Below are 13,733 nucleotides of genomic sequence, written 5' to 3'. Positions count from 1 at the left end.
ATGTAGCAAAATCAGTTTGTCATGTCTACCGTCCCATTGCGGCCGCATGCCGCTTTTATTTGAGAGCTGGGTTCAAACATATTAGCTGTAGTCGGTAACGATCGCCAGTGATGGTTTCAGATGGTTTAAGGAGCTCATAATATATGACACCCTTCTGATCCCACTAATCCCACCAGATGCACAACATAACCTTTGAAGAATAAATATTTTTTTTCGCTGTCGATGGACCTGGTGCACCTGGAAGGCTCCAACATTTTCGCTGCTTAGGGTTATCATAATAGTTCCATTTTTGGGATGCAGAAACCCTTTTATTTTCTGCCGTTGAAGAAGCATCTCACACGTCACCAAACGTCTCTCGATATCCCTCTCCTTCAATTTATGTGGCACTCAGTTACCTGCTTTCTCGACCATTCTCATCGTCTGCAAACGTTTGCAGACGGTTGATCTGTCAACATCCAACTCTTTAGACATATCATCAAGGCTGTAGTTGTGTTGAGAGTGGAGAATTTTTTCGGTGCCTCTTCGCTAAATAGACTAGACACTAAAATATAGACACACATTAAAAAAATAGTTCCTAATACAGTTCTGATCAATTTTCTACTTTAAAACCTAAATAAGGGGAATATTAATCGCATCTGCAGCAATGAAACTTTTCACTCGAAAAATGTTGTATATTGATAAAATATGATATAATTATGATATATTTCACGCTTGGAATACTAATTTAACGCAATTTATCAAAATAAATCTGAGTTGGTCCAATCTATGAACTGAACAACAAAACAGCAGAAAAATGTTCTGTCTCTGAAAATATGTTTTTTTTTCATTTGCTTACAATTTCAAGAACTATCGACACCTTTTCCGGTTTTTATAAATTCAATTTAAGTAGTATAATAATTACACATCTACTTGCTAAAGCTACAGTGCCTTCGTTCCAATACTTTATTTTTTTGCGCACTAAAGAAAGCAGTAAGAAAATGATTAACTAATTGAATGTGATTGACAGGACAAACAGCGATTGATTGTTAGGTTGATTGCCATTTAATAACACGCAACTAATACAAAAACAACAAAACAATACCTTCTCGTATACCCAACTGTAGGTTCTTGCATAAGTAGTTAACCCTCCGAATTGCACTTTGGGGTGTGAGACACCCAACAAAATGTTTAGCGAACCCAGCATTTGGACCTGTAGCGTTACTTATGTTTTGTTATCGCTTTTGCACTTTCCTCGAATTCATACAATAAATCCTTAAGTAAGAAGTATATCCAAGTTGCGGGTGAGTAAAAAGAGGTGATAAGATAAGTAGCCGAGTGAAATTTAATCCAGCACATACTGTAAAATTTTACCAATTTAGGGTAACTGAATGCTCAAAAAACAAAAGATTTCCCCAAATTAATGATCTTTTACTATATATTTGAAAAATAACAAACTGTCAGGAAAATCAACATCAAACACAATGAACATAATTTCATCAGCAAAATAAAAAATTAAAATAAAGCAAGTGTTACTTTGAGTTTAATACAAATAAACTAGTCTTAAGGGGTCCCGGTGGTCTAGAATTTTCAAAAAAAAACGATATTTGAAGTGAAACTTCTTAGTCGTCGATGGAGGAGCGAGAATGGAGAGTAAAATTTCAAGGCCATGCAACGTTTTGGGCATTTTCGCTCCGCGAGAGAGAAAAAAGATATAACGTAGAGGAAAAGGAGAGAGAGAGCTACACCTTACATACATATATCTTAGATACACTTTAGGCAATTTTTCCTGAGTTTTTCCTTGTGGAATTTCTAGTTAGAAATAACACTGCCTACTTTTTGGCGCTTGTTTGTTGGTGCAAACTTGTTGGAAATATATTTCTTTGGTGCCTATTGTTTGGGGCATTTTTTGGTCCCAGTTTTTTTGGCGTTTCTTTTTTTGTGCCTACTTTGTGGCGCTTATTTCCGTTTCCTGGCCAGTTTTTGTGCGTACTATAAAGCGCTATCCAATCCGGCGTCGAATTTATTGGTATTGCCTTGCGGTAATTTGTGCCGTTGCTGCGATCCTGGAATCGCTGTGTTTGGGCGGGTGATAAACAATCGGAGTAGTGCGCGTTTTTGCCACGATTTGTGTCCGGCGTTTACCTACACCGGTCGACACTTCTCCGTTTTTTGTAAATTTTTTCTATTTTTATTCTCTGCGAATGTTGTGAATTTATTGAGATATATATACACTTTCTCTCCCTCTCTCTTTCTCATTCTCTCTTGGGTCTCTCTCTCTCATTCTCTCTCGAGTCTCTCCCTCTTTCTGTGTCTGCCTTGAAAGTTTCACTTCTGTTATGTATGCTACTACGCACTTTTTTTGATATTTCGAAAGCACAGGCTTTTAAGAATATGCTGCCAAATTTTTAGAAGGATAGTCCCAGTATTTCCATTCTACAGCCGTTTTACCAGGTAGAGTCAAATTCATGACGCGGTCACTCGCAAAACTTTAAACTTAAAACTACTTTTTTCGGCCTGGTGTTGCCAACAAAAAAAGATTATTCCACCGAATCGTCTCAAATTTTAATATGTTGTTCAAAACATCAATGGCTATCGCCCGTACTAGAATCATATTATTATTTCAATTACTTCTATTTTTTTATTAAAAAACTGAAAAAACCCGATATTTAGAGTTTCAAATTTAAAACCGCGCCATTTTGTCACATTTTTTCCTTTTTTTCTAGTAGCGGGACATAGCTACAGTCATACTGATGAATAGGAGATAAGATTAAGAAGAGCCAAAATGGACAGCAGCGTCCAAGTCCAATTTTTTCGGGAGGGTCAACTCAGCGCCATTTTTAAAATTATTAAAATTAAAAAAAACTTTTTGTATGTAAAAGAAGTTAAATAAAAAGCCTAAAAAATTTAAGTATCGTTTTTAATTTTTTTATTGTAAAAAAAATTCTTGAAAATACTCTAAATATTCGAGCTCTAGACCCCCGGGACACCTTAAGGGGGTCAAACAGTGCAAAAGTAACTTAGGAATGTAACTTGAATGTTTGGCTAAATAATGTAATTGAAATTAGTAAATAAACAAATAAATAAATAAAAAATGTTTATATATAAATAAATTTAAAATTATATAAAAGTGCATAAAAAAAAAAATTCTTAAAATTCAGCCTGGCATTAGTCACATAAATTAAGTGCCTAAAATCAAGTCGTCCGTACTTTCTATAATAAATATTTGTTTTTGCTATAAACTTCAATAGTTTAATTTTATGATTTGTAATAAAGTGTTTTAATCACCGTTAACTTTAACAAAGCTAATTGCGCCGGCTTCGCAGAATTCACCAAGGCCACCTTCGCCGCTCTTCCCATCCTCACCAATGTGCGCGTAGGCATTCCTTGCATTCCGCAAGGTGATCATCGCTGCTACGTCCCAATTTCCCAGCCGAAGCAGCCGTCTTAGCAAACGAGCGTGGCCACCTACGCCAGGCCGATCTCGGGAATCCGTGAATATGAGATCATTCCCCGATTCGGCAACTCAGCATAGGCGGACCAAATGGTCATTAAAAGCTTCAAAAGCCTTCCACATGAACTTAACATTCTGATGCTTAAAAATCTGAGTCCAGTGGGAGTAGAATATCTCACAAAGGTTTTCAACTTGTTCGCGGCCACTCTTGGATTACTGACAAGCCGAAAGAAGGGAGAGTAGGAAACCTCACCTTTGCGCAAAACATGGAACGATTGATTTCATCTGTAACACGATGTATGCTACGGTTAACGGACGACTGGCTCATGGATATTCCGCATTGCTCAGCTGAGGGTCCTTGCTAGCAAAATCGCTATGCAATTAGAACCGAATAATAACGGCTGGTTAAATTTCAAGGACCGATGTTGAATGTGAACCACACCTAAACGACACGCTTTTTTCTGCATTTCATTTGACATTTTTCAATTTCAGATTAACTTAATTTGAGCATTGGAAAGATATACAATCGAGCAATGCGTTAAAGTTATTCAGGCTTATTATGAAAACGGGCGTTCAAATTCAAATGCATATCGCGCACTTCATCTTCAGTGATGATACACATTTTCACCTCAGTGGATTCTTCAATAAGCAGAATTGCCGCATTTGGGCGAATGATAATCCAAGAGTGATTGCCGAAAAACCAATGCACCCACAAAGAGTGACTGTTTGGTGCGGTTTATAGGACAGCGGCATCATTGGGTCGTATTTTTTCCAAAATGAGGCCGACGAGGCAGTTACTGTGAATAGTGTTCGCTATCGTGAGATGATAACGAACTTTTTATGGCCCGAATTGGAAGATATGGATGTGAACGATAGGTGGTTTCAACAGGACGGTGCCACTTGTCACACAGCTAACGATACAATGGCTCTTTTGCGCGAAAAATTTGATGGCCGAATAATCTCACGTTGCGGTGATGTCAATTGGCCGCCAAGATCATGTGATTTCACACGGTTGGACTTCTTTCTTTGGTGTTATTTGAAAGAAAAAGTGTACGTCGATAAGTCAGCAACAATTCAAGAGCTAAAGGATGAGATAAATCGGTGCATTAACGGCATAGAACCTCAATTATGCCTCAGCGTCATCGAAAATTTGGACCATCGGATGGAGGTGTGCCGCCAAGGCCACGGCGGCCATTTGGCCGATATTTTGTTCCATACGTAATTGAGCCATACGAATATTATCACAATAAAGAGAAATGACAATAATTTCCTAAAAAAATTGTATTTTATTCAAAATCAACCCTTTATTAAAGCAGAATTTAAAATTGAAGAAGCTAGAAGATTTACCTGCTTTTCAGTCGCAACCGCTGTTATGCTGGCACCTATAACTGGACTGTCAAGCTGAGAAAATAGGTTCTCAGTCAAGTCTGGAGTTAACCGAAATCGTTTTTGGGGCTCTCCTGCAGCCAAATGGAAAGGATTATCGGCTGTTTGAGACCTTACAACCGCCTCTTCACGCGTTAAGTCATAAGCCAAATACTCAAAGGATATATTCGCGTTTTTCTAATAAGTTTTCATTAATGTAATTTCAAAATTTTAATTTAAACTACTAATTCTTATTTTCTCGTCAATTGTCAAACTTTACACAACCTTCTGTTATTGAATCATGCCTTAAAATATGTTACACTTTTACCAAATAAAAACAAATTACATTCTACCACACATGAAAATGAAACTTAAAACCGAACTAATATTATTGTAGTTTTTTTTTCTCAAATTAAAATAATTTTTTCATTTTTCTTTGTTTCCAAATACAATTTCTGCTTGAAGCGGTGATGGCTAAGCTCAAGTGATCTCTTCACGTTTTTCTCAAAATCGTCTGCGCTTTGATCTTTGAATACGTCTAAATTAGGTAAACGATGGATGAAATGATAATAAAAAAAGCTGCTGTCTTAAGGTCAACATCCATACCTCGCAGTATTGAGTTCACAAGCCATAGTTTACAGAGGGGCTGCTTATCAAACCTTCCTTCCCAGTTATACAGCTCCAGAACTTCATCCGAAAATACCTGTTGCATTACGTAACTCACATCTGCAGATACTCCTCTCAGTTTGTAGAATATTGACGTCTTTGAAAAAATGATAATAGATAAATTAGATAAGTGAAAAATGTATACAAGTTTAAATTACAATATTTTACATTCAATTACCAGTTCTTGAACATGTTCCGGAATTTTAAGTCTATCCTCCGCAGCCCTAATATCGGCAAACGAACGAAAAGGTAGTGTAATTACATGCATGGGTTTGTCGTCCGCCTCCCCAGACGTATAGCAAACAGGTTGGCCCCTGTTTTTCATAAAAACCGCATGTGCAGGCCAGAGTTTAGAGTGAGTTTTCTGGGTACAACTGGCTACCTGGAGGTTGATAACATTTTGTTATCATTAAATAGAGTATTTGTGTATTCCCTATAAGTTTTATAGCTTACATTGATCTCTATTATCCCTAAGGTCTGTGATAAATATTTCTGGTTTAGACTGAGCTGGGATTGCTAGAACGTATGAAAAAAGAGAAAAAGTATTAATACGAGTAGACAATACTTTAAGGCGTTAGTATTAACTTACATTATTTTGAATTTTATTCAAGTCGTCTTTTAGTGCCTTTCCGTTATCTGAAATCTGTTGCGGCATTTCATTATATGCAAAAATAAGCTCGAAATCAATCTCAGCATGAAGTTTAAGGAATAAATATTTAACTCACCGTAGATTCGATAGCAGATAGTCTTTTGTCCAACAACTCCTGGTTATACAAAACTCGCTTAAGAATATCTAAAATTTCTGGAATAAAATATTTAATATTAATAAAAAGGCGGCATATAATTCGAGGCATACAAATACAGCAAAATCGATTGTGTGAAGGATAGTAGATAGGTCGGTACTTTGTGAGGTTTGAGTCGTGGTCCTTTGTGCCCTCTATTCATCACAGTACCTCATACAGACCTAGTTCCCTTATTAAGGGAAGTTCAGAATAGAGCTGGGTTGGATTGAGCGTATGTGGCTTTCTTATGGCTGCAGTTGGCCAAGATGTGCCAACCTTCTCCACATTGGAGTCTTCTGGAATTGGTCGCAGAAATGACAAGTGTCAGTAGACCAAATCCCGATAATGTGCAGATGACTTCGCAGTCTAGAGTGACCTGTGAGAATGCCCGTAAGAATTCTCAGTTTATCCTTGGGGAAGATTATGAATTTTACAAACCTCTTTTGGTTGTACCTTTCCAATGGTGTGTTGTCCCATATTAAGAAAGAACTCAGTTCTTATTAAAGGGTCTCAGGTCTCTCTCGCCAATGCGTCCGCTATTTCGTTCCCAGTTGTACCCTTGTGTGCTGGGAGCCAAATTAGCCGGATGCAATGCGTGAAGGGTAGTAACATATGCAGGTTTTGCTTGAAAGCTGATCCGAAATTTTCTTTGCACTAGGACAACGTAAATAACCTCCCCACTTTAGACTTTCCAAATTAAGTAACCACGTTCGCCCGCTTTCATCGGAAGTTAGGTATCTCCGAGTGATACTTGAATCCAAACTCCATTGGAAGCTACACATTGAAAATCGGGTAAAGTAGGCCAGCATAGCTTTTTACTCCTGCAAATCTATGTTCGGCAAAAAATGAGGACTCGAGCCACAGGTCGCGCTATGGATGTACAACTCAGATGTTTTGCCAATTTTAACGTATGGACGCCTAGTTTGGTTGGAAGCTCTTCGGAAGGGCTACAACATCACTAAACTGGGAAGGGTGCAAAGGGTGTATTGGCATCACCGGAGCATGTAAAACTTGCCCCAGTGATGCCCTTAATGTCGTTTTGCACTTACTTCCCATCGACTTTCACGTTATTTCCATTGCTGCTCCAAGTGCAAAGGGCAATTAGATTAAAGGAGGTTGCCCTCTGGATCAATCTCATGGTAGTATTTTTAGTAGGCAAGATTGGAAGGAGGAGAAATCTGCACCGAAGCTGGTAACTCTGTTATCACTGTCGACTCCAAGATGGAATCAGGAGTCGGAGCAGGGATTTTCTCTAAATCAGTCAATTCATCTATATATATATATAATCGGCGCGTACACCCTTTTTGGGTGTTTGGCCGAGCTCCTCCTTCTATTTGTGGTTTGCGTCTTGATGTTGTTCCACAAATGGAGGGACCTACAGTTTCAAGCCGACTCCGAACGGCAAATATTTTTATGAGGAGCTTTTTCATGGCAGAAATACACTCGGAGGTTTGGGAGTCAATTCATCTATTTCCTTAAAATTGCCGATTACTGCTAGTGTTTTTCAGGCAGAAGTCTTTGCGATCCTGCAGGAATGCAAAATGCTTCGGGAAGGTGGGAGCGAGTGAGATATTAAAATATTTTTCGAATATCAAGCCGCGATCAAGGCTCTGACAACGCCATGGTGCAGATCCAAACTAGTCAACTTCTGTAAGGACGAGTCCAATCTCTAGTGTGTGCAGATAACATTTCACTGATCTGGGTTCCAGAACATAGTAACATAGAGGGAAATGAAATTGCTGATGAGCTCGCCAGGAAGGGCCGACTGAATTGGCTTCAGAGACCTTCCACCCGGTCATCAACATCCCCCTAACTGTTGTTAAAGGGGAATTAAACAACTTCTTGTTCAGGAAAGCGCAGATAAGATGGAGCTCCATTTCAACATGTGATACTTCGAAAACCCTTTGCCCTCCTGCACACTCTACGCCATTCAATTTCCAAACTGTACTTGTGCTTACCGGTCATTGGACGATCGGCACATACGCAGAAAAGCTATGTTTCCACGACAGTCGGTTCTACGTTACCGAAACGACCCGGATTTATACGTTTCCACGACAGTCGGTTCTACGTTACCGAAGTTTGGCCAAGGACTGTCACTCCAGCAGCATTCCACGTATGTAAGTATGGGGAATATTTATGCTGCTACAACAACAACAAGAGCTAGGTTTACCATTTAACCCCCATTGCAGAAGCTGTGGAGACCTTTCAGAAAGGGAGACTATTGAATATTTTCTCTGTAAATTTCCGGGTTTGGCAGCTAGGCGATTAAGGCCACTGCGTGTTCCTTTCTTCATGAGCTCTGGGCTGTGCGGAACCTAAATCTTATCAACGTTCTTCGTTACATCAACAGCTCTGGTTGACTGTCGATAGCTGTCTGTTGAGGGTCTCATAATCGTATCATAACGATGCTTTAGTGCTCTTGAGAAGTGCCAGAGTGGTACTTCAACCTCATAAAAGAGCAACGAACAACGGAGTCACACCACACAAAGAAGTTGATAAAAGGTTAGAGCCTGAAAAGGTTAACACATCTAATACTTAAAATAACAAACTGAAAATGATTACATGCATTGGCAACATGCGAATATGAACTAAGACGTTATGCCACTTTAGTGACTCAACTTCAGAACAACATTGGTGGCCTTGCTCCGGGAATGTGCTGTCGTCTTGAGAATATTCAAGAAGGAATTTTGGCTTAATATGCCTACGAAGTATAGTTTCTAAATTTATTAGTGAAGTGAAGTGCAAGTGTTTAGAAGAGTATTTTGTATGAGGGAGCAGTAGTTCACTAGAGACGGGCACACATTCCCACGGCATACGTAGAACCGGTAACCGGAACGACCCGGATTTATACGGAGTGGGAGCGGGCATTTACTGCTCAAAACTAGGGATAAGGCAGCCTATCAAGCTGCCAGACCACAGCAGTATTTTCCAAGCGGAAGTTATAGCTGTGGGGAAAGCTGCGGAACTAGCCTACACAAGAACAAGAAAGAACTCAACAATTAATATATACGTGAACAGTGAAGTAGCAATAAAAGCAATAAGCTCATATTGTATTAAGTCCAAAAATGTCCGACGGAGCAGGGAGACCATAGAAAGGCTAGCCGCAAACAGTAGGTTGCATATCTACTGGGTACCTGGTCACAAAGGCATTATAGGGAACGAAATAGTAGTTGAGATAGCAAAAAGTGCTGTTAGACAACCTTTTGAGCAAGAGAACGACATACCAAAACCGCTAGACACAATATACAATGAAATGAACGACCACATGAAAAGGCGAGTTGAAGCTACGTGGACTAATCTGACCACATGCAAAACAGCAAAAGTTATGTATAGAACTAACGACAAAAAACTCACTCAATTCGTACTTATGCTCTTGCGAAAGGACTGCAGAACTATCATAGGTATGCTAACAGGTCATAATCTATTGGCTGCGCATGCGTACAAGATAGGGATTGCCAACACGGACAAATGCAGGAAATGCAGAGAGGATGTTGAGGAAACTTTAGAACACCTTCTGTGCGTCTGTCCGGCATTATTAAAAACGCGACAAAGATGCCTGGGGGCCCCACTGTTTGAGGGTCTGGAGGACGTCTCAAAAGCGGAGCTCCCAGCTCTACTTAGATTCGCCTACATGATGTCTACATTAGGTATTCATAGAGGTCGCTCTCCATCTGGTATCGCTAGGGACCAAAAGGTCTATGCGTGGCTTATTGCCAACCTAACCTAACCTATATCCGGCCAAGGACTGGCACCGTCCATGCATGGGGAATGTGTATGCTGCTACAACACCAATAACATTCCCAACAGTTGGTTCTACGTTATCGGAATGACCAGGGTTATATAAGGCCAAAGACTTGTCACTCCAGCATCATTCCCCGTCCATGTATGGGGAATTCGTATGCTGCTACAACCATAACATACTTTAACTAACATGTCGTGAAGCAAATAAGTAGGTAATAAAAGTTAGTTCTATGTAAAAAGGGCCTTCATCAATTTGGCGACTTTGAACGATCATTTTCTTCGCTGTTTTTATATACGAGTGGTGTGCACTCGGGTAGGCCGTCAAGGAAGCACTTCCTTTTTAAAGCGGAGTGAACTGAAATTGGTGAGTCAAAATAATATTTTTTTTCAAGTGTCTATATACATTCATACATGAAAGTATTTACTTACCATTTTGTTTTTCAATCGTTGGAAGTGGTGAATAATCCCCAAAATTCGGCATATGCAAACTCATTTTTCACATTAACACTTGCAAATTTTTTAGTAAATATTTTTTTACGAAAGGGGATGTGTTGGCTACGGAAGAAATGTTAGAAATTATTCATTTCGGAAATAAGTACTCCATTTATTTCAAACATTTAAACGTTTAGAACAAATTAAAGCTGATGGAGTGTCAAGTAATTCGTCAGCACCAAATTGCTAGGAAGTGGAATAATAATTTAAAGACTCTGTATGAAGGATATTTATGCATTCCAGGGTAGTTACCAATCGATACGCCGTGGCGCCAGTATTAAAAGTCTGTCGAATCGAAATAATTTTTTTCCGCTCAAAATTTATCAACAAAAAAACTTTTAAAAGTTTGCTCTTTCAATCACGAAATAATACGAAAGTAAATTCACTTAGCGATCAAACCTCACTTTCCCCTTGCACATTGTAGCATTTTTCAACTGTATTTGCGAAAAAAATCGGTAAATATTGCCGTTAACTCAAATATTTGTGTGCAGAAAGAAAAATTGGCTATATGACGTTTCAAATTATTAGTACTGCGGGCAATACGCATCGATTGGTGTCCACTCGACTTTTTTTTGAGAAATTTTACCATATGCCCTTAAATTTACCTTATAAATATAAGAAAAAATACTTTATAATGGAATTTTAGTATAGAAACAAACATTTGATTTTGCGCCCAAGAATACCGTTTTATTTATTTTGCACAGCTGTGATTGTTTACATCTTTCATTACCCTTTCACCTCCTACGTTTTTTTTCGGAATATCTTGCGGCTATACCCAACAACTCCGAAATACCAAAATTCCTCAATGCATGGAGGATTTTTACAATGAACTCATTTTAAGGTTATATGCAGTAAAAGGTCAGAAAGAAGCGAATTTTTCAGAATGTTTTCTGAGAAAACTTTTTAATTGATTGATCTAGAAATTTGTAAACTAATATGTCAGCTTTTAACTGTGTTTTAAGGCTTAGTATTAGTAAAAATATTTATTTGGAAAGCTGATCTCCGAGAGTTTCTCTCAAAAAAGACGTTTTGCGGTGACCACTATATCTCTGACCTGGAGCCTCTGAAATTAAAAAAAAGTGCGTGTAGCGTATAATACATAACAGAAGTGAAGCTTTCAAGGAAATGAAAGAGGGAGAGACTCGAGAGAGAATATATATCTAAATAAATTCACAACAAATGCAAAGAATACAAATAAACAAATAGACAAAAACGGAGAAGGGTGGACTGGACCGGTGTAGGTAAACGCCGGACACAAACCGTGGCAACAACGGGCACTACTCCAGGACCGCAGCAACGGCACAAGTTACCGCAAGGCAATACCAATAAATCCGACGCCGAATGGAAATGAAATGGAAACGGAAATAAGAGCCAAATAGGCACTAAAAAACAACGGCAAGAAATGGGAACCAAAAAACGCCCCAAACAGTGATCACTAAAGAAATACAACGCCAGACAGTAGGCACCAAAAATTTATTTCCTACAAATTTGCTCCAACAAACAAGCGCCAAAAACTAGGCAGTGTAATTTCTGACTCAAAATTAGCCACCACAAGGAAAAACCCAGGAAAAATAGCCTTACGCGTACCTAAGATATATATAAGGTATAGCTCGCTCTCTTTCCCATTTTCCTCTACGTTATATTTTTTTTCTCTCTCGCGGAACGAAAATGCACAAAACGTTGCATGGCCTTGAAATTTTGCTCTGCATTCTCGCTCGTCCATCGATGCCTAAGAAGTTTCACTTCAAAAACCAAACAGATTTCGTTAAAGTAATGTTAAATCTAGTAATTAATCGAAGAAAGAAGTAAAACAAATTGTTTTTGACAAAATGGCGGTTTCTCAAAAGACAAAAAAAAACGATTTTAGACCAAAATTTCGCCCTTAAATTGTTTATACAAAACAACATATTTATGGGTGAGAAAAAGTCTTCGATGAGTTACTAAAAAATATTATATATAAGAACCTCTTGTTAAAATTTGAGACTAATCGGTTTAGCCGTTTTCGAGTAATGTTGGTCACCGGCTTTGAAAACACCATTTTGAGAAAACGCGTTTAAAGTTTAAAAAGCACTTTACAGGCACTCTGAAACGCCTTTTCAAATTTGCGTGTAACTTCGAAAATATTCACCGGAACGATATTATGACAAGGTTAATCCGGTTATGCACATTAACGTGAAAGGAATGCTGCTGAAGATTTAGTAATTGGTGGGATATAAGACCGAGTCATTCCTGTATCGCAAAACGTAACGATTAGTATGACTGAAGCAGAGTCAGATTATCCATTAAGTAGCTGTATAGAGGTCCCATATCAAATAGGGGGCACTCGTAGTGAAAAAACCGAAAGAAATTTGTGTTTGATTATTTTCATCTTTGTAAAATGTGCACTTATAAGATGTTTAAAACTTGTTACATGGAAAGGGTAGCCATCTCAGACAGTGCGTTCTGCCCAGCTATTGGAAAGTAGGATGAGACGGCGGATCACTTCCTGTGCGTCTGCCCCGTCTTCGCTCGAATCAGGTTTGAGGTCTTTGGCACTGATGTGTTAAGAAGCGACCACCTTGGCTCCTTGGCACCACAAGATCTACTCAGATTCCTTCGGAGGTTGGGTAGATTTCAAGAAAATTAAAAAGGGAACCCGAGTGTAGTACAACGGACTTAATTGTGTCTGAGTGCTGTACTTGCTAGTCTGTCTCGACAAAAAAAGATATATGCATATGTATATTTTCGGCTTAACAACACCAGCTATCATTAATTGTATAGTATTTATCAAACAAATCGCAAACTACACTTCATTTGTTTTGTTGGGACTGCGAGAAATGCATTTCTATGAGGCTCCGACATGGTTCATTTGATTCTACCCATTAACGTTAAAGAAATTCTGCAAAAAACACAGTATGTGATCGAATATAAAATAACCCAGTGCAAGGGGAACGATTGACATGATTCTTATTAGCTTAAAATATAATATTTGAGAAGCTTAGGAAATACAAACAAATGAAAAGCATTTACCCTACGTGGGGCATCCAGATCTGGCCAGACTTTCTCGGCTTTGAACGTGAATTTGACATATTTTTTCTATAGCTAACGAATTGAGCATGCAGGTAGCTTCCTAAAATTACATTTTTTGAAGTGAAAACTTCTTTAGAATCGTTGGGAGTGATTTGAGACTCGATGAAACGAAAAAGCGACACCAAAAAGAAGTAGGAAAAAAAAGATATACGTATATATATGTATGTATAGAAAATGCTTCATTACCA

At 38.5% G+C, this 13,733-nt stretch overlaps 1 protein-coding gene across 4 annotated transcripts; it reads right to left on the bottom strand.

The window, feature by feature from the left end:
* Positions 1-5,037: 5,037 nt before the first annotated feature.
* On the bottom strand, positions 5,038-11,183 carry LOC129241675 (uncharacterized). 4 transcript variants are annotated; one of them, XM_054878154.1, is made up of 8 exons: positions 11,082-11,183; positions 10,414-10,539; positions 6,187-6,263; positions 6,051-6,104; positions 5,915-5,977; positions 5,640-5,843; positions 5,402-5,558; positions 5,038-5,333 (listed from the first exon to the last, which is right to left on the bottom strand). In XM_054878154.1, exons 2-8 carry the CDS (start codon positions 10,475-10,477, stop codon positions 5,203-5,205), a joined length of 750 nt encoding a protein of 249 aa, XP_054734129.1. In that variant the 5' UTR covers positions 10,478-10,539; positions 11,082-11,183; the 3' UTR covers positions 5,038-5,202. The 4 variants fall into 4 exon arrangements, with proteins under 4 accessions (XP_054734129.1, XP_054734137.1, XP_054734112.1 ...); XM_054878162.1 differs by lacking the exon at positions 11,082-11,183 and adding an exon at positions 10,743-10,898; XM_054878137.1 differs by lacking the exon at positions 11,082-11,183 and adding an exon at positions 10,729-10,897 and having other exon boundaries at positions 5,039-5,333; positions 10,414-10,662.
* Positions 11,184-13,733: the final 2,550 nt, after the last annotated feature.

This window comes from Anastrepha obliqua, chromosome 1, assembly GCF_027943255.1.
Source record: "Anastrepha obliqua isolate idAnaObli1 chromosome 1, idAnaObli1_1.0, whole genome shotgun sequence".
NCBI lineage: Eukaryota > Metazoa > Arthropoda > Insecta > Diptera > Tephritidae > Anastrepha > Anastrepha obliqua.
Note: the sequence above shows the minus strand (reverse complement) of the source record. Positions and strands in the feature narration are given on the sequence as shown.

What these genes read in the sequence shown, in the direction of transcription:
- LOC129241675 (XM_054878154.1), bottom strand. Translation starts at nt 10,477, where the DNA reads ATGAGTTTGCATATGCCGAATTTTGGGGATTATTCACCACTTCCAACG. An exon ending in TATCTGCTATCGAATCTACG is followed by an intron (nt 6,105 to 6,186) that starts GTGAGTTAAATA and finishes ATGCCGCAACAG; the next exon opens with ATTTCAGATAACGGAAAGGC. An exon ending in TGTGAACTCAATACTGCGAG is followed by an intron (nt 5,334 to 5,401) that starts GTATGGATGTTG and finishes TACCTAATTTAG; the next exon opens with ACGTATTCAAAGATCAAAGC.